Source organism: Leptidea sinapis, chromosome 9 (genome assembly GCF_905404315.1).
Source record: "Leptidea sinapis chromosome 9, ilLepSina1.1, whole genome shotgun sequence".
Lineage (NCBI taxonomy): Eukaryota > Metazoa > Arthropoda > Insecta > Lepidoptera > Pieridae > Leptidea > Leptidea sinapis.
In genome coordinates this window covers 6,140,658-6,162,986 of record NC_066273.1, presented here as the reverse complement: position 1 = coordinate 6,162,986, position 22,329 = coordinate 6,140,658, and the positions used below count along the sequence as shown (strand labels likewise).

The following is a 22,329-nucleotide window of genomic DNA, read 5'->3' as shown; positions in this document are numbered from 1 at the left end:
GCCGTGGCTAGTGAAATTACTGGGCAAATGAGACTTAACATCTAATGTCTCAGGGTGACGAGCGCAATTGTGGTGTTGCTCAGAATTTTTGGGTTTTCAAGAATCCTGCGGCACTGCATTGAACCTTGTACAGCTGAACGTCCTGAAGAAGTTAAAAATTAGATGGTCTATATACTTACTAAACCTGTTTAAAGAATTTAAGGACGGGATGTCACGACCTTTGTCGATAAATACATAGAATGCGGCCGTCAATTTAATCGCGAAAAAACATCCAATTAAACTACTATATCAAAGTATAATAATTGCTTGTTATTTAAGCCTTATGACTTGTCGTAAAAGGTCTACGATGACTAAGCAAGAACTGGGCCCAGCAGGAAACGAATTCTATACCTACGTGACTGATGAATGAAAGGTGTGGGTGTTTATGGAAACCAGAGCAACTTCTAATGAATACTGGTTAGACAACACAATTAGCATACACCTTAATGATAATAAGACAACAGAATTAAGAGGTTAAAACTTTGAAATATACGAGTAATTTATAATAGCGGGCGCCCGTATCTTGCCCTTGCTAAATTTTGTTAAATTGCTTTTTAAAGTGAAAACTTCTTTAGCATCGTTGTTATTTCAAAGTCGATGAAACGAAAAAGCGAGACAATAAAAAAGAGACAGACATATAAATTCATAAGATTTCGTGGGAGAAAATGAGATATGAAGCATTATAGTGTTTTGGTACCAGGTGATCATAATTAAAGAAGAGATTATACCTTAATATATTCCCACGTCATGCACCAGGAGAAGATAAGTACGAGACGATATAGACACTAATAAGTATAGGAATCAGCCGGCGGGGTAATGAGATAAGCATCATACAGTGTTTTGGTACTAGGCGATCATAGTTGAAGAAGAGATTGTCTTATGTATGTGGTGAGTATACCTTAATATATTCTTACGTCATGCCCACGACGTATTACTAGATAGACACCAGGAGAACAAAAGTATGGTAGCGGTGATAGTAATGTCTTTCATAGCGGTTGAAATCATGTGTCATACTAGCAACATGTACCAGGACTTCATATGCAATTTAGAGGTTCAATGTAAATTTTGTATCGGATAGAGCGATACCGTTGATTGAGTTTTTGGACGCCAAATTTAATTTGAAGACGCAGTATTTCAAAGATATATTGAGCATATTAAGACCAAATTATTTATTTAATACTTTAGTTACCATAAGCCTCTTGTATCATTTATCGAAAATGTAAAATATACGAATAAAATGTAAAAAAATATCAATTAACATTGTATCACTATATCAGTACTTAAACCTACAATCATCTTCTCCCCGAAAATTTACAGTCGTCTCATTATCTTGATGATTTCACTTCTAGCACATTTGAATTGCGCACGTTTTTTTTTGTTTCAAAACCGATTCGAACGAAACAAACGCTAAATAAAACAGGGAGCTAGCTCAGATTGGCGTGCACATAGCAAACAGACAAACCAACATACAGACAGTTATTTCTATTTTAATTTATATTTGTACAACATTTTTTTTTATGAAAATAAGGGACGAGACGAGCAGGACGTTCAGCTGATGGTAATTGATACGCCCTACCCATTACAATACAGTGCCGCTCAGGATTCTTGAAAAACCCAAATATTCTGAGCGGCACTACAATTGCGCTCGTCACCTTGATAAGATGTTAAGTCTCATTTGCCCAGTGATTTCACTAGCTACGGCGTCCTTCAGACCGAAACACAGTAATGTTTACACATAACTGCTTCACGGCGGAAATAGGCGCCGTTGTGGTACCCATAATCTAGCCGGCTTCCTGTGCAAAGCCTCCCACTGGTACAACATGTAGGAATTGTTGTTTTGCACAGCACGTTTACGATATTACTACACTATATTTCTCTAATATATAAAATTCTCGTGTCATGGTGTTAAACTTTGAACTCCTCCGAAACGGCTTACCGATTCTCATGATATTTTGAGTGCATATTGGGTAGGTCTGAGAATCGGACAACATCTATTTTTCATCCCCCAAAATGTTAAGGGTGGTCCACACGACATCTTTTTTTTTATTTTTTTGACATTTTTTTTTAAATTCTTGATTATGAGTCAACATTAAAAAATACATGCAACTTCAAATTTTCACCCATCCTAAGATCAACAGTTACTTATGTATCGCGATTTTAATATCGACACTACAACGTTTGCTGGGTCAGCTAATCTATACAATTAAAATAATAGAGGTCTGCAGCTGGTGTGCGCGCGTCACGGAAAATCAACTGGATATACTCCAATTAAGTCTTTTAAGTTTTATACCATAGACACTTGGTCCTTATCTAAAAAAAAACTATTGCAATATCTTCATTTCACATAAAGTTATTAAAAGGTATCAGCTAGTAAAAAGGCATCAAGGCATAAAAGGCATTTATTTTCTCAAAATTGATTCCTTTAGAATTCTTTTTGATGCCATTTCTAATAACTACTAGATACTAGATACTACTACCGCTTCGGAAACAAATGGCGCTCTGAGAGAGAAGAAGCGGCGCAAGAAACTCTCCCAGCATTTTTTTTGCGCTCTTTTCAATAAAAATATACAATATTGTACAGTCATTTCTATCGCTATAAAATAATCACAATCTAGTCCCAGGCTGTCCGATCATTTAGATATTCAGCAGTGGAGTAATAGGATTTACGACAGAGCCATTTTTTTATAAAACATTTTAATTTATTTATAGATAATGCCTGAACAGTGGCTGGGACTTTATTATAGAAGTGTATACATTTACCCTTCAAGCTATTATGTATCTTATGAAGCCTCCTAGAATTAGTTACAAGCAATCCCTTATTTCTAGTGTTATAATTCTCAAAATCACTATTAAGAGCAAAAAGGTGACGATTTTTGTGAACTTAGTGAGTAGTAGCATAATATAATTATGTTGTAGATTAAATGTTAAAGCAAAGTACTTGGAGAGCGTTGCCCCGAGTAAGTATACATCGTTATACTATGTCGAGCGACGTTCATTTCCGTGGTCACTTGAAAGAGAAGGCCAAATTTGCCTCTAAAAGTATGGTATTCTCTGTAAGGCGTACTTGACGTTGCGTTGAGATGGCGCTTCATTGTGTGTCTTCTACCGCATTTATCACGGGGAGTGTTCCGAAGAGCTGTTTAACCTGATACCTGCCGCCGAATTCCACCTTCGCACGACACGCCACAAGTTGGGATATCATCCCCACCATCTGGATGTGTGGTGGTCCTCCACAGTGCGGTTTTCAAGGAGCTTTCTTCCACGTACTACAAAGCTGTGGAATGAGCTTCCTTGAGCGGTGTTTCCGGGACGATACGCCATGGGTACCTTCAAAAAAAGCGCGTCCTCCTACCTTAAAGGCCGGCAACGCTCCTGTGATTCCTCTGGTGTTGCAAGAAATTGTGGGCCGCGGTGATCACTTTACACCAGGTGACCCGTACGCTCGTTTGTCCTCCTATTCCATAAAAAAAAGGCGAGACAGTACTTCAGTTCAAGGTATCGCTTGGCTATATAGGTTAAAAAATTCATCCTCACATGGATACTTACTGTTCTCACCTCTTCTCTTCTTCCTTTTGACCACATAAAACGAAGAGCGACTCGAATCATCGACTTTTATTAATATGAAGATTGTGTAATCTTAAGAATGTAATAACTTAAAAAAACCACAGAGGTTTGACCTCAATGCCTTATCTTAGTTTACGCCTTATTTCAGTTTTTTACAAAATAAATATAATCTTAACATTAAATTCTATACCTATATACAATTATTAATATCTATAGAAAGTAACAATGGGCTACAAGTACATTACTTACATACTAATACCTAAAAGAAATCAACTACAGATAATATGTACCACACTAATATTTATTTCAACACGAAGCAACCAAAAAACAGATATTTCAAACATTTCCCAGGCATCCCATGACCATCTTATTAATTACAAATGCGATCAAAGATTACCTAGGAAATATTCCTTGAGTTTTTGTTTTATATTTTTATGGGTCACTCCATTGGACAGAGATGAGGGTAGGTAGAGGGGAGATAGAGGGTAGTTGATTAATTAGGCGAGGAACAATATAGAATCCACTGTAATTGCATTTTAAAGAATTATTTGTGGGTTTGCTTTGTGAGCATTAATTTTGTATTTTTTAGTTACCATGTGTAGGTATGCTATAACATGGTTCGTTATGCTCACTAAACGGCATTGCTTGCGGCGACGTCGTGAGACGGGTCTCCTTCCCTCAAATATGTGCGAAGTGATAGTGAACGATGGCTGGTACAGGCGTTAACTCGTGAACGGGCGCTGCTTGTGGTGCCAGGTCGACCTGTCGAGGTGTTATAGTTCATAAATCATTGTATTTGTTGGATGCAATTACTGATTGTGACAGTAATCACGACCATCAAGTTCACGAAGCATCCTTACATAAACAATGAGTTCAAGCTCTAAATATTTATGAATCCAATATAGGAAAATTTCTATTTACAAAGTTAATTCTTTATAACCTTTTATGAAATAATTTATATTATTTAAACACGACTGATATATTAGATGCAGCACCTCACAAACTAATTTGATATATTACAGCAATTGTAAAAGACTCTATTTGATTGAAAGGTTGAGTTTCTTGTATGTTCTTCTCACGAGCTCAACTTTTTTCTAACATATGGTAAATTCAGTAATTTAAAAGCAATATTTGTAGTGACGATTTAAAAGCGCTTACTTAAAGCCTATTTGAATGAACTTTATTTGACTTGACATTCTTTGGCGTTGCATATAGCTTTGGATCTTTCTGTGTCTTCTCCCTTTTATATCACGGGGAGTGTTCAGAGTAGATGTTCAAATCAAATCAAAATCACTTTATTTATGTAGGTCACGGAAATGACACTTGTGAATGTCAAAAACATAATTTTCTTATTGAATCTACCGCTACTTCGTAAAGGGTTGAGCTAGCAAGAAGAAGTAGCAAGAAACTCATTGCCACTCTTTTATATCAACATTACATTTCCATCTATTTATAAATCATTTCAATTACAATATAATATGTAAAATGATGCAACAAACATACTCAAACGTCAAATATTCAATGCCTTACACAAGTAAGTCAAAAAAGTAAATGGAAATTAATACAAAAGTTATTGAGTACAGTAGCTGCATCATCCACACACACCATAAATAAATAAAGGTATTCTGTGAGCATTTTATCGAGCACTTGTTGGGGTTGATACCAAGTTGGTATCAAGTCTTTATATAACCAACAGATCATTTTCATCACCGCACATTTTTCGCGAGGAAATTCTTGCCTCGCACAGCCACTTTGTAAAACCAATTATCCGCTGCACTTTTCGCAAACCGACACGACTTGGATAATTTTAACCGTAGAAGAACCTTAAAAGGCGGCAACGCATCTCTTGAAGGTTTAAATCGTTTTAACTTTCTGCACTATTTCGATATGTAAACTTTCGCTATACAGAAAACACAAATTCAAATTCAAATATTTTTATTCAAAATAGGATGTGTCACCACTTATTGAAAATCAAAAACTACCACCCATTCCAAAAATAATGCCTCAGACCTAAGAAGAATGGGCGCAACAAACTCAGCGGCATTTTTTTCATAAAAAAATGTACTAACAAAAGTAATATCGTACAATTAAACTTATTATTTAATAGCCCAAAGGTGGTCGCTCCATTTCCAATCTGTGTTATCATTAAGAAAACCCAGCTTCATTTAATTTAATTTATGTTATAGTACCTAACCTTTACCACACAAACGTTTTTTAACAATTCTTTTGAATATCGCAATACTTTTGTTTAGAACCTTTATATGGGATCTTGTTGTTAAAGCTCCACACACAGTCGCCCCACAAAAGACTTACTAGTTCATCCTGGCCAAGTGGTTCCTGGTGTTAATATTATGGTTGTCACAGTTTATGTGCATACATACATAACATTATCAGGAATATATTGAGAAGCGACATTCAAGATGTTTATTTCTTTAAATTTTGCTCTTGCTACACTTACTACCTTGAGCCTAAAAGGCATTTATTTTCTTAAAATTGATTCCATTACAATTCTTTTTGATGTCATTTCTAATATACTAGATACTACTACCGCTTCGGTAACAAATGGCGCTCTAAGAGAGAAGAAGAGGTGCAAGAAACTCTCGCGGCATTCTTTTTTTTTCTCAAATTAACAATATTGTACTGTCTACAATATTGTACCCAGGCTGTCCGATCACTTAGATATTCAGCCGTGGAGTAGTAGGATTTACGACAGGGCCATTTTTCTAACAAAACATTTGAATTTATTAATAGATAATGCGTGAACAATGGCTGGGACTTTATTATAAAAGTATGTATACATTTACCCTTACAGCTATTATGTATCTCATGAAGCCTACTAGAATAAGTCACATCCCTTATTTCTAGCGTTACAATAATAATGAAAATCACTATTGAGAGCAAAAAGGTGACGATTTTTGTGAACGTATATAAAATTTTCATAAATGTAGTGACAATGAACAGTCGTGATGTTTATTTATTTAAATTTTTCTTTGGGAGACTATCTATAACCAAGTTTATATCTATAACCGTCTTTTGCAGAGCGAACACAGTATCAATGAATGCATATATATAGTGATATAGACGAGAACAGTGTATCAAAGCGGGCGTTGCTCTGTATATAAATCTGTACCTCGAACAGACGTCTTATTAGAATTGCGACAACGTAGGACCGCAGGAAATGTGAGATCTATTCCACGAGCGCTCGGATTAGTCACTCGCAGGCGCGTGGGTTCATGATCTCTACGTGAGCGATTTTTATAAAGTGGCCGCCCGTGACTTTGCACGCCAAGATTTAATTCAGAATACTGCGAAAAGCCAGTCGTACCAAAGTATGCCATTTTGAAGATCAGCTGGAACAAACAAACCTAGTTAATTATACAGATTTAACGAAGGTGACTCAAATGTGAATGCGACTTTTTTTTTTTTTTTTTTTTGTTTTGAGAGGAGGAAATACTGTTACGTATTTACGCCCCGGAACGGGGCGTAATATGTCGGACTCGAGTGTCCGCGTAAGCGGACGCCCCATACCGACTAAAACCTCCTCTGTGCTGTTAGCAGCCCTGGCTTTCACAGCGAAGTAGGACGTGGGCCGTGGAGGCCGCAAAGACTACGCAACAACAGTCGCGGGGCGTCTCCTAAGGAGACTCGAACCTCAGACCGGCTGTGTGCTTGTGGGTGTGAATGCGACATTACGGCGGTGAACGAAAGCTGGATTTTTTTATGACATTAAGGGACGAGGCGAACAGGACGTTCACCTGATGGTAATTAATACGCCCTGCCCATTACAATGCAGTGTCGCTCAGAATTATTGAAAATATTCTGAGCGGCACTACAATTGCGCTCGTCACCTTGAGACATAAAATGTTAAATCTCATTTGCCCAGTAATTCCACGGCGAAACACAGTAATGCTAATATATTCTGCTTCACTGCAGAAATAGGCGCCGTTGTGGTACCCACAACCTAGCCGACATCCTGTGCAAAACAGCCGCTCTGCTTAGTGGGTATTTCCTTCCGAGGAGTCGCCATTTAGCGTGAGAAAATAGATGGCGGCGTCAGAAGGACGCGAAAATTATTTTAGAGAATCGAAATCAATTACTGCAGAGTACACTAACAAGAGTTTGCCTCTTGTGACTTGTCTTGGAAAAATTTCGGGAGAAATGACCTCGCTCTAATATTCTTCTTCACCACAACAGCACCTTGTAGGTGAATGATCAAATATTTGGCGATGTCACTCGTTGATTTGCTTAGTCACCCGTCGTATATTCCGGACCGCGCACCTCGTGATTTTAATTTATTCCCAAAAATAAAAGAAATCTTCGAGGAAAATGTTTTATAGACGCCGAGGCAGGTGTGGCTTCATTTCAAAAAACTATAGAAGGGTTGCCAGCTCTGAAGTCTGGCTTAGGCAGGAGGAGCTTAAAACCCGGACACGTCAACTGTTTTTTTAAAGTTATTCCGTAAAATAAAAACTGTGTTAGTTGGTGTAAATCTCTGCCATATTATATCTTATCAGAAATGGATTTTTTTAATAACTGACGAGAGTGTTTCTGACTTCAATAAAATATTTATTTCATTAGTCCACTGTTTTGTGGAGTGTGTGTGATTCGGAAATTGCGTTCCAGCGCGGCTGTGACTTTATAATTTTAAACCCACACTACAATTGAAACCCCGCCCGGACGCCTTCTAAACAAAGGACAAATCCGGGGAAACTCGAACGGATGGCAACCCGAACCTCAGGACGAGTGTGCAAAGTGCTTTTCTCAGTGGTTCCTTCGGATGCAGCGATGTATTGACGTGAAAGGACTCTTTTTAGAAAAAAAATATAATAAAACTAATAACTTGCTAGTTTAATCAGTCTTTGACTTTAAACTTTAAGTTTGAACCTCTTAAAACCGACTACTTCCTAAAAATCTCAATAGTACTCCCTGAATGAGACATTGTTTAAATTGTGGTAATTCCTCAACAAAAGCCATAAAAGCAAGAACAGAATAGCATATATTCTGTGCTTTTGAAGTAGTGCTTTCACCTCTACATATTATTATTGTCTATTTTTATTAACCAAGAAATTGTGTTAAAGAAAGTGTGTGTGTAGTTATGCATTCACGCAAGAAGTTCTACTTATTTGGCCTAACTAAGCAAAAATCCTTAAAATTATTTATTGCTTGTGCTATTCTACCTTTTTATATAGAATAATTTTGTAAAAATCTTGCAAAGATGGCTTTAACAGTTAATTATTAAATAATGAATACGGCTGTAGGGGCTTGAATCCTTTGCCTTTCTTAATAATGGACGAAGAAACCAAAAGAAAAATAATGAATGACGCTTACGTCAGAAAATTTTAGGAACATGACGTGTTACAGTGATGCGCGCGCATCTTAAAATTTCACTCTCATCATTTTTTCATAACTAAAGAAGTATAACTTCAAAATGGCAGAACAAATACCAAACCTACAAGTTGAATTAGAGCATTTCGCGAAATATTACGAAATACATATAGACAAAATATAATAAATATGTAACAAATCGAGTATATAATTCTAGTATCAGATTTCTAAGAAGCTTTAGGCGCCAGGAAATTATACTTGCCGTTTTTTACGAACATTCAGAATGCTTATGTAAAATAATGGAGCCCGCAAGGTTATTGACACAGTTGCGACTAAATTATTGATTTTGAATTGCTAAATAGTATAATCTAGATACTTTATTAAATATTATGCAACTTATTCATTCATTCGTTTTAAAAGTTCTTTATTTAAGTAAAATGATATATAGAAAGTACATCAATTGACTCAGTCAAAGAAATAACAATCTTAAATTTAATACATTTTAGATATGTGTACCTTTGAGAGGTAGGTAACACTTGTTTACTAACTTAGAATAATGACGCTTAGGACGCTTAGTAGGCCCAAGCGAAATGAAGCAGTTTCTTTTTTTTTTTTCAATTAACTGGCTCCGTCGACTGAATGTCGACGATTCGGCCAACGTCAAAGTGGAGAGATTTTTTATTTTAATTTAGCTGATTGAAGTATGTAAAGAGCTGATTTAAAAGGAAATGATCGGTTGAAATAGCTGTGGTTTTTTTTGTGAACTGAAGAATAAGCAACAAGAGTTAGTACGGTTAGTAATAAACAACCATAATATTAACTACCTTGTTAGTATCTAATCTAAGTTTAAGGGAGAAATGTGTGAATGTAAGCGGGAATATGTGCCTAATAGAAGCGTAGAAAGTATGGAGGATAGAAATTACAATTTAATAATATTCAATATTATTGCGGGAAATAAATTTGTAAAGAATCTTTATGAAAGGTGAATGGCATAAAGTAAGAAGAACAGTGAAGCACCAAAACAAGTCGATAAACGAGTAAATACATAGCCCCACGCACACACTTACACTAATACAAGCTGATCGGCCGCCATTATGAGATTTGCCATCGTCTGACAGATCAGTTTGCGTCGCAATAAAATATTTTTAAAATGGCGTTGTGCGTTGTGAAAAAGTGTAAAAACGATACTAAAAAACTAACTTTTAAACTTTTTTAACTTAACTAACTATAAAAGTATTTGTGGCCATATATGATTATTCTAGGGAGAAAAAATTGTGTATATGGTATCCCTCGTAACCGCATACACACGGATCTATGATTTCAACGATTTTAGTTCCATGCACAACAATTTTCACCGATGCCATCTTGGATTTAAAAAATTATCCCAAATTCGTTCTCTGCACCCTCGAGAACTTCAGATGCGATATCCACATTTTTGAAATCATAATTTTGCACGGCGGCCATCTTGGATTTCAAAAATGATCCTCAATTCGTTCCCTGCACCCTCGAGAACCTCGGATACGATAATGTTACTTCTATATTGACAGGAACTATGAATGAAACTATCGTTCTGAGCGTTATTATTCTATGTTTACTAATATATTCAAAATTTTTGGCTTAGTATTAAGCAATCATTAATTTGTAATAAATTGGCAAGGGTAATATGTTATAATATAATATGTATATATATAACAACAATAATAATAACAATAATTATATGCAACTTATTATTTGATGAGTTATGCTTGAAACGTAGGTTTTTATGTGTCAAAAAATACTTACCCAATGTAAAAACAATCTGATAATATCAATTACTCGTAACCCGCAGCATAAACAATCAGTATGTACTAAGACTAGTCGTGATTTCCATAGCAAAAATATCCTGTAAAGTACACAAACAATTAGTGGCTGTTTGACATTACGTACATTGTGATACAAGGGTGGAAAGTAGGCTAATGCAAACAAGTTGTTATTAACAAGTTCTCGCTTTCGGTGAGGATTTATAATGTTGCAATAACTACCACACCCGAAATAGTAAAAAACAAATCAAGGAATTAAATGTGTTTATTTGACCATACTTTCAGAAAGCGCGTTTTTGCAACTGGATGTTTTTATCAATCGTAAGCGTACAGCCTATTCGATTTTTGACAAATGCTGACGTGGAATAAAATAATTGAATTAGAACTGGTTGTAAATAAAACAACCATTTAAAAGAATTTTGAGAATTCAATGCATTCAAGATGTACGTACTCCTTCATTTTTCTTCGTGTAAAATCTATCCGATTTTATTTTTAACAATTTTTTAATTATGAAGGATTTAAAACTCCTTGCAACAAACTTTTTAAGTTGACTTGTAATTTTAAAACTAAACTATAAAAGTAATGATCGTGCTTGTAATGAATGAATAAAGAATGAAGCCACTATGAAAGACTTAATTTTCGAATCATAGTTATAGCATCTGGAAGTACGCCATGTAACGCAACACTTGACTTAAGTTTAGTTGCCGAGGTAGGGATACATGAAATTAAGTATGATAGACACTTGGAATAGAGGGCATCCATAATGCATCTCCCTTAGATCATGTATACATCTAGATAGACTATAGACAGTTATACATCTAGTGACAGCTGTGAAAACGTCGAAAAAAAAAATAGATTTTAGAACTCCTCCATTTTGAGCAACTCACGCACACTAACACAAGAAGACCCGGTTGTCGGTTGTCTAACAGCAAGTAACTCTATCTACACATATAAAGTATCTTAAGCATCTCTATTCCGATAAAGGCAAAATCAATTCCGATTAAGGTAAGACCAGCCTGTAAAGCCTGTAAAAGAAGCCCAACATTTAGATCAGGACCGCCGTCAGTCAAGGCTATCCCAGACTTGGCGAAATAATACACGTCATAATCTTTGCACTGAGAAAGCGATTGAATAACTATCTACGTTTTGTTTTTGGGATTGAGATTTTCGGGAACAAATGCCTTGAGTACATTTAAATATCTGTAGGATCTATCTGTAATAACATATTTTTCTGAAATTTTGTGATAAATAAACTATTTACGGTTAAATATAAACACTGATTTTCCGATTTTTGAAATTTTCGTCTGTCTGTCCGTCCTTGTAACTCAAGATGGCTTGAACGACCTTGATTAAAATTGAAGCCTCGTAAGATCATGCCATTTGAACCCATCTGGGTTTCAATAAGTATAAATATATGTAATGAAGAAGAAGAATAGCAAAGAGTTGGAAAAGTTATTGGGGTATAGACACCATGAGAAGTAATGAAAGTCAAAAACCTTCATCTAGCAACAAACAGAAAATTATTCAATGTTTGGAGTGTGTCAATCTTATTTGGTGTGAGAACAGTGAAACATTTTTGAGTTCCGAACGCTGATAATTAAAGACGAGGACAAGAATTTTCCTTCAGATTATTTTTTGCATGTAATTAGCAAAGTGCAAGCCATCTGTCTCCATATAAACTTCAATAAAACATGATTGGCTGAGAATGTACGAACTACAAGTTTCTATTGCAGGAATACGAAGAATGCCTCTCATTAAATTCCACGCAAGTTTGTTATTTCATTTGTATTTCAATTTATGTCTCTCTTTGATAGATTAAGAATGTTTTGTATTCATACGAGAGTTGAGACTATTTGTATGCATGTATTGGAATAATTTAATATATTTATTCAATTTATTGGAAATTATAATATTAGGTACAGGAGGTTTTTTCATTCTAATATTATAAATGTTTATAAGATTGATATTATTTTTTGTTGCTTTACTCTTTCATGGCAAAACTGATTTAGTTGGTACCGATTAACACAACATGCTGAGATTCAAGGTACTTTAGAAAGTAGCTATTGCTACGAACTAAAGCATAATGCCTCCTCTCCACTATCGGCGAGTAAGTTAATCGTTAATCATCGTGTAAGCCATCGTCCGTGATCATTTATTGAGCGGCAGTCCTTCAAGATGGACGTGGAGTTTATGGCTGCTGCTATCGATCATTTAATTTCAGTATACAATCATTTTGTCAATTTAGTTGAACGAAAAGTTGTGTTCCACCCAGTAATGATTGTATCGTACTCACGCTATGGAAATAAATGGTAAACAAAACAACGCCGCGGCGACGATGCGAAGTACGTACGGCTTCGCTCACTGTCCAGCCTCCAGTGTCCTTCAGTGAATTAATGACCGGCAATCGTGTGGTCACGTGCACGCAATTACACGCGAATTCCCTTTGATGCGTGCCCATAAAACCGACCAGACCGACCGACCGAGTTACCTATCGCCGCTATCACTATGACGACTATAGACGATCATCGGCGACTAGAAGGGAATAAGCCCTCCACACGATCGTGCTCGCGTGTATTCGCCTTTAATCGCCGATTGTGAAGAGGCGCCATTAAAGTAGTGCCAATGCATGTGGAGTATTATACCTACTGCTGCTACATATCTGATAAAACGTTATTTTATGTAGGATCGCAGAGCAGTAACTCAATTAGGCGCGTGAATCTTTCTTGCTTCCATTGAGTTTAGGCTAAGAGACGAATAATAATTATTAATAACCTACTTTATTTTACAATAGCTGATTTATCCTGACGTGTTCGGCTTTATTGCAGTAGCGACAATTCAATTAAACTTTATAATAAAAGACCACTTATGACATATGCTGTTGCGACACTTTTTGTAAATAATGATGTGTACTGCAAAGTAATAGTACATTGTTATTCTTTCATCAATAGTTTTCAAATATGACGGCTTTTCTTAGCCTATTAATAATTTAATTAATACGCTAAGATAATAAATTAATTTCTAAACCGACAAAAAATAACTTGCTTGACTCATAAGCCGCTAAACACAACAATTCTCGAATTAAAAATAAATTCGACTATTGATGAATAGAACTTATACTATGCGGGAATTATATTAAGATCATACAATGCACTAAAAATATAAAATACATACCATAATATAATAAAGAAGCTAATATAATTTTATAACGTGATGTTTCGTGTTGAATCGCTAAATTGAGTTGGCTTGTTGAATGCCATTTTCTACAATTACGTGCCACGCATTCAAATCGTCAGTCGCCTCTTAGACTATACGTTTTTTAATCGTTATTTGTTCGGTAGTCTCACAGGTGACTTGTTTTAGAATGGATTTAGATTCGTTCAGATAATTAGCGCGGTTTAAAACCGAGAGACGTGTTAATTAAAAATTCAATTCGGTAGTCTTTGCGGATATGAGTCACTATTTTACTGTAAGTTTTACAATGAATATTATTATTTATGTATGCTGATGGTGTAATGAAATTGAATCTTTAATAAGTATAGTCCTTACTTGGTGATTACCAGCTTTCGACCGAATTCAATAGCAAATGTATAACCTAAATGGCAGATTTTGCAAGGTAGCTCGCGCACACCGCATCGCGGAAAGTTTAATAATTAAGTTTTGTGCACTTCCAACACATGGCTGATTACTTAAGGTACCTTTGCCCGCATTCCTTACTCGTCAATTTAATGCGACCTCACTCTATTTATAAATTATTATTGTTTGTTTCAGATATTATGGACTGCTCTGTCACTTGCTCTTGGCTACGAGCTCCAAGGCCAAATTATCAGGGGAGTGCCGTGCGTCAAACGGAACTATCAACTGTATTGTCCTACCGCTGGCAATACTTATCCATTGTAAGTGGGGGTTTCCATTTATCTTATTTAACTAACTAACTTTAAATTTAGCTAACTTTAGGATGATTATTAATTTAACATTGATTCGTCTATTAAGATGAATTCTTTCTATTTAAGAGCGCATTCTTTTAATCTACTAATGTCATGTATTAATCTACTTTATAAATTTAACTTATTTAACCTACTATTTGCTGTCCATGACTGCCACAACATTCGACAAGATTATAATTATTATGGGCCAGCCACACTATGCTTCTTGCGATGCTCATTGCTATTGTCTTCACCCTACCGCAATGTCTCCGTCTCTGTCCAAATTCTGCTACATTCGCGCAATTATATGCGACGCTTCGTGCCTTAGACTCGCGTTAAAAAAACCCGACAAAATAGAGAGCGGTGTGCACGACGAGAAGCCTGATGTCCGGCAGGACAAGTAATGTTGCCACACAACAACTCTGCCTATTGTCTGTGCAATAACCTATGTACCTGTCATAGATACAGCGTAGTATTTTCTTTAATAAAGTGTAAAAAACTTGGTATTTATAATACTATTTTTGGCATTTAATTTAAGAGTTTTTGAGTTAACTGATCGCCAAGTACGAATGCCGAAAGCCTGCTTTATCCGCATTTATAAGATTCGGTAGAGCCAAATGCAGCCAATGCAGACAGGAAAAATATTTGATCCAAAATAGTAAGACATGAAGCGTGAAGGAAGAGTCAGATACCAGGAAAAAGGTGTGAAATCTTTAAAACTTCGTTTTCGCAGAGATGGGATCTGGCTAGATCTAAAAATATCTCGGTCTCAAAATCCACGTGCAGTAAATTATATAAAAATCGTTGGGCCATTTGCAAAATACATGGTATAATAAATAAAAATTAAAGCTACGCAATAAGGTCCATTCAACATAAAGACTTGATGCTTTCTTGGTGCTATTTGATATTTAAATTATCACTTATTTTTCCAGAGACAAGATCGAAACGTTCATAGACGAGAACAAAGCCTTGATCAAACGGATGTACGGGTCATTTAGCACGCCGGCGGGCAGCCGTGTGCGGCGGGCGCCGGGGGTACCGGACCTTCACGGGGATTTCCCGGAGCATTCTGGGGATTCCTACTTCAGGCATGTGAGGCAGGCCAAGCCACCGCTGCCTGAACCACCCTCCGTCAACAGCACTGGCAGGTGAATATTTACAAAAACTACGCATTTCAAAGATGTTCCAATCATTGGACTTCAAATCAAAGAGGATGTAAATACTACGTAATAACAGGCGGTAGTGCAAAGTTTAAATTGAAATTTCGTTTAGTATCAAACCTGCAGTGTTTTGACATAAGTTTGAATTAGTTGTATTTACTGCATGACGATAGGCGACGAAGTATAATCCGGCTAAGTTTGAAAGCGAACAGTTGCTTAAAACGTAGTGGATTTCCTTTGTTTACAAGATTATAGCCGTCATCTGTTAATCTGTCAATGATTGCACGTTTCACACAATCGTGGGTGTGAATCGCTTTTTTCTTATTGAGTTTCGCTAGGCTGCTTAAAATAACCAATTCAACTTGCTAGGTTTGTTTATGCATTTGTAGTGTTTTTTAAACATTTTTATAAACATACCCGAATGATGATCCATCTCCATTGATCAGCACTAGTGTGCCTTACAGTTCTGCAGCATATGCGGTTAAGAAAATCAGACGGTTAACTGACATAGATACGGCGAGATTAGTATACTTTAGTTATTTTCATAGTATTATGTCCTATGGTATATTGTTATGGGGCAGTGCGGCCGATATTAATACTATCTTTGTGCTGCAGAAGAGGGCTATTCGCGCGATTTATAACCTAGGTCCTAAAGAATCATTAAGAGAAAAATTTAAAGAAATAAACATTTTGACTGTTGCTTCTCAATACATTTTTGATAATGTTTTGTATGTTCATAAGCACATTGAGGAATTTTCTAGAAACTGTGACATTCATAATGTTAACACGAGGAACAAACATAAACTTGTTATGCCTACTACTCGGTTGGGTCGAGTTAGTAAGGCTTTTGTTGGGCGATGTATATGCTTCTACAATATGATCCCAGAAAATGTACAAAACAAATGTGTTACGAAATTTAAAAGAATTGTTAAAAAAACGTTTGTGTGGGAAAGGTTATTATAGCATAAACGATTTTCTTAATGACACCACGGACTGGGATTAAAGCGAACACCCTCAGGCTCCTTAATTATTATTGTTTATTGCACGATATTACATTGTAATCCATATATTATATAAAAAAAAAGCCCGCTGAGTTTCTTGCGCCCATTCTTGTCAGGTCTGAGGCAGTCTCTTTTGAATGGGTGGTAGATTTTGAGTTTCAATAAGTGATTATAAATCCTATTTTGAATAAAAATATTTGAATTTGAATTTGAATTTGAATTACAGCCACAACAGTAACATGCCGATTTCCTTGAGCACTTTTTGGTATGGATGTTGAAACAATTAGACCGGAAGTTTCATTAATGTTACCCACAAACCAACTTGGATTAAAATGAATATTTATGTATTAATAACTTAAAGGGTAAATGTTATTATACACTTTTATTATAAAGTCCCAGCTATTATTCAGGCATTATCTATAAATTAATTTAAATGTTTTATTAAAAAATGGCTGTGTCGTTAATCCTACTACTCCACAGCTGAGTATCTAAGTAATCGGAGAGCCTGGGACTAGATTGTGATTATTTTATAACAATAACAATGAAAATATCATATAATTTATTAATAAGAATGCTGGGAGAGTTTCTTGCGCTGCTTCTTCTCTCTCATAGCGCAAATGGTTTCCGAAGCTGTAGTAGTATCTAGTATATTAGAAATGACATCAAAAAGAATTCTAAAGTAATAAATTTTGAGGAAATAAATGCCTTTTATGTCTCACTAACTCAGTGTTAAGTAGGTACACTTCATTAGGATACGTTTGGCCATACCGAGAGGAAACCGAGCAGCTTACCTGCTGACAGTTACCTTGATATTCATATATATTAGAAGTAGCTTAATAAATTATTAAAGTTTTATTTACCTTTAAGGTTTTTATCCAGGTTTTCTCTATACTGTAATTCTTGTAGGACTAGAAATGTATGGACTTTCTTTGTTCCAACTTCTTGGTTGTGAACATCATATAATGCACCTGTTAATAGATTATCTAGTTCATATAATGACTTAGCAAATATCAATCACTGTATAGATATTTTTTCTAATAGTCTGTAGTTTACGACACTGTGCGCCTGTTAGAGCCTTAGCTTGTCTTTACGTGCTTCATATTTATGTTTTTTGAAATTTCTATCAGTTTTGCCTTATTGTATGTTATACATATAATATTTAGGATATAATTTTAGCTTGTATGTTTTTTTATTACTAGTTAACAAGTTTACATGTATTTGCATAAGTCGTGATAGTAACATAAAATTATCTATTGTATTATATAACTCTACATTTATTTTAGTAAAATATCACGTCATCATTAGTGATCCATTTAATTGACGTATATGTTAATCATGGTTTACTTAAACTAGCGTTATTTTGTAATTATTAATACATGTATGTTATTTGGGAATCAATAAATAAATAAACACTATATAATAATATGTTTTAACACAAACTTAATAATTCTCTTACAGGATTGACGCATGTGAAAGTAAAACTGAAATAATGACACCTTACTGGGCGCTTAATTCCGCAAGGAAGCTCCGAGCTATAGTCAACACAATGCACTTCGAGCAAGCCATCCATCAAGAAGTTTGCAGGTATTTATTAAAAACACATACCTAGTCCAATTTAATCCCCGGAAGACTCAAGTTTGCGTGTTTACCACAAAAAATTTGTCGTATCACCGCTCGTCGACAACACTTACTTACCTTACAGCCTCTCTTAGTATCGGAAACTGGGTCTTAGAATCTCGAGCGGTTGCAATTCCGGTGTCGGCAAAGCCAAATTGGCTTCGAAGAAACTGGGCGTCATAAATACAGCACGGCAATACTTCAAGCCGGCCCATTCTAGCGCTCTACAAAGCGCAGGTCCGGCCACATAAGAAATATTGCTGTCATCTGTGGTCTGGCGCACATCAGCTCAACCCATTTGACCGCGTGCAACGCAGAGCAGTTTGAGCTGTCGGGGACGTAGTGCTCTGTTTACGACTGGATCACTTGGCGTTGTGTAGAGACGTCGCTTCATTGTGTGTCTTCTTCTGCATTTATCACGGGAAGTGTTCCGAAGAACTGGTAAACGTGATTGCTGCCGCCGAATTCCACCTTCGAACGACACGAAAGACCGCTCGCACGGAAAGCGGGAGGTTCGAGAGTCCCGCGTCGTTCATAAAATATTGTGTTCAGTTTTATTTGTGTAATCAATATATTGTGGCGAAGCAGAGTTCAGAACAATGACACAATCGTGTCTAACACAATATGGCTGGTGAAAAACCTTGCAAAAGAGATGGAAACAGAGCTATACGATAGGACCAGAAAGATAGATGATGAAAGGTTGCTCTCGTATATTCTCTCTGCTTCAGGACCACTCGTTATACAATTTAATATTCGTCAGTATCGACCAAATATCAAATAGTAAAAAAAAATGGACAATCTAAGTTACTTCAGTAGTTCAGTCACAGCTACTTTCAACGAAAAATATACAATATTTGATTTAATCCAGATGAAAATAATATTTTTTATGACAATTAGTGATGAGACGAACAGTACGTTCAGCTGATGGTAATTAATACGCCGTGCCCATTACAATGCAGTGCCGCTCAGGATTCTTGAAAAACTCAAAAATCCTGAGCGGCACCACATTTGCGCACGTCACCGAGACATAAGATGTCTCATTTGCCCAGTAACTTCACTAGCTACGGCGCCCTTCAGACCGAATCACAATAATGTTAACACATTACTGATTCACGGCAGAAAAAGGCGCCGTTGTGGTACCCATAATCCAGCTGGATTTAAAAAAATTGTCACTAGTATTAGCCAATTTATCGATTTTACAAGCTATAACCCTAATCAATTCAATTTCCAGCAAAAAGTCAACGGCAAGATGTACGGGTGACTGCGGGTGCGAACAAAAATACAAATGGCATCGGCTCTTAGCTTATGACCCCAACGACGACTGCGCGGGAATATTTATGGACTGGTTCTTGTTTCCTTCGTGTTGTGTGTGTCGTTGCAAGCCATAGATTATCCTAAGCATACTAAAAAAAGGTGTATACTCCTTGCTCAAGGTCAGACAATGCTCTTGTATTTCCGTGCATTCAAGAGAGCATGAAACAGTGATTTTTATGACCGGCTCGTTCGTAATCGAACTATTCTATTCCATAAAATAATAATAATATTGCGACTGCAAATCCATAATATTCTGAAGATCTTGTTTTTCAATAGTTATTCATACTAGTACCTAAGGCTTAATACGAAATGAGGCTACGACTAACGTCTCTCACACCTTGTTATTCTTATTATGGGTTTATTGTCGGGTTGCCAACCTTAATCTAAAATAGAGTAGGTATGATAAAATACTCTTTTTTACACAATGTTTACTATACTAGTACCAGTTATGTAATATTATGCAAATCCATTTTCATAACCAACAAAGTCGACTATTTAGTGTTCTGTTAACAAAAAATATCCTTTTTAAAATATAAAATAAATGATTAAGCGAAGCTGAGCGGAATTTCCACCGGGTGACTCCAATTGATTTCTGTGTTAAATTGTTTCTCGGCCATATCTGGACCGATTTTAAAATGTTTAATAACTCATAGAAAAATAATAAATAAATAAATAAATTTCGGCTTGATTCAATTATTATAATTAAAAACAAACATGATTTACAAATTATTCTAAATTAGCACGCACTATTTATATTTATTTAAAAATTCTATAAGCACCAGCTTTTGTACACCGCAGCGAAGCGTACGTCGAGCGACTGCGGCATCCTAGTTCTCTTTAGTCTTTTCTGGAAGTCCGTATTCTTTATTTACCTCCTTTGAAATCATATATAAACTCTATTTCTTCAAATGAAAATTGGCAACCCTAGCTTATTGTAATAATAATTTGTACCTAGATTTTGATAAATATATTAAACGTTCCTTATATAGTTTTATGAGGCTAATGTTGTCATTGTATGTCCTGTAACCTACGTCTATTTCTACAATTCTTCAAGAATGGGAAAGATTCGAAAACATATTCGAAAGAGGGTGCTCAAAGTACCTATATTGACATCTGTCAATGTCTTTATTGAGTTTTTTTTTCTTTGCCACTGCACACAGTATGCGCATTCAGCCATTATTGAGGTTAATCTTTTTTATGTTGTAGATTAAAGAGAATGTAAATACTTCGTAATAAGAGGTGGGACTGCCTACGTAAAAATTGAAATTAAGTTAAGTTTGAAACATGCAGTTATTTGACATAAGTTTGAAATAGTAGTAATTACAGTATGGCGATTGGCGATGAAGTATTATCCGGCGAACATACGTATTATGAAAGCGAACAGTTGCTTAAAACGTAGTGGATTTTGGCTATCTCCGGTTTTTACAAGATTACAGCCGTCATCAGCTGTCAATCTATCAATGGCTACATGTTTCATACAATCGAGTGAATCGCTTTTTTCTTTGAGGGTTTCGCTAGGCTGGTCTTTTATTTATCGCAATCTATATCGCGTGTTTATAGTAGATACTATAAACAGTAATAGATAGATGTCTTATCAAATGAAAGTAATCTTCCCTATTATAGAGACATTGCTTTACGATACATTTAGAATATTTTGTATTTTTTAAATATTTTATTTAATTAAAACCTATTGTATAGCTATAAACTATTTTCATACACCTTAATTGCTATGAATAGTTATATATTGTACAGTCTATTCGAGTACCTTTATTAATTTAAGTTTTAACAATACTTATAAGTGTTTCAAGATGGCGACCGCTATGTATACGTTATGTATTCCTAGTCATAGCTTTCGCGTTGCATTAGGCTTTACCTACTCAAAAAATGTTATTATTATTGTATCTGTCATTGAATAAAGAATGATAAGACCAACTGCAATTTATATTATTTACTATACCTAAAAATGATATTCTGGTACACAAAGAAAATAATTGGAATATCACCTTCGCACGACATGCCACAAATTAGGATGTTATCCCCACCATATGGATTCTGGACAGTGCGCATTTCAACAAACTTTCTTCCACGTACCACCAAGCTGTGGAATGAGAACGACATGGATAACTTCAAAAAAAGCGCGTATACTTTTTTAAAGGGCCGGCAAAGCTCTTGTGATTCGTCCGGTAATGCAAGAGAATGAGACCCGTACGCTCGTGTCCTCTCTACCATAAAAAAATACTCATTTGGGGACGGGATTGTCTATTTCATTGATATATATATAGATATATGTAGATTCCTTATTGTTGGAGATTTCTCGGGTATTTTTGAAATAAAACACATTTTAAAGGATTATAACGCGTGTAATTTTAACTTTGGTTTTACATTAGATTTTTGCGTCACAGATACATTTTTATTTTTAATTTAGTTAACCCGACGTTTTGAGACCTTTTTCAGGGGGACTGTAGTTGTCATTATGAAGTTTAGTTCCATTTATTACCTCGGAAGTGGTATATGTATCTGACAATATATCTATAAACTAGTAGTTGCCCGTTCGCAACTAAAGGTTTCATCTCAATACTGCCTGTCA

The 22,329-nt window shown here is 35.7% G+C and overlaps 1 protein-coding gene across 1 annotated transcript in view; it reads left to right on the top strand.

The window, feature by feature from the left end:
* LOC126966077 (protein spaetzle 3) overlaps positions 1-21,674 on the top strand; it is an 83,334-nt gene extending 61,660 nt beyond the window's left edge. Inside the window, exons 4-7 of the mRNA XM_050809953.1 lie at positions 14,496-14,620; positions 15,583-15,798; positions 18,270-18,395; positions 19,660-21,674. Of these exons, the coding sequence (XP_050665910.1) occupies positions 14,496-14,620; positions 15,583-15,798; positions 18,270-18,395; positions 19,660-19,816 (624 nt within the window). The 3' untranslated portion in view covers positions 19,817-21,674. The remainder of the gene's footprint in view (positions 1-14,495; positions 14,621-15,582; positions 15,799-18,269; positions 18,396-19,659) is intronic.
* The last annotated feature ends 655 nt before the right edge of the window (positions 21,675-22,329 follow it).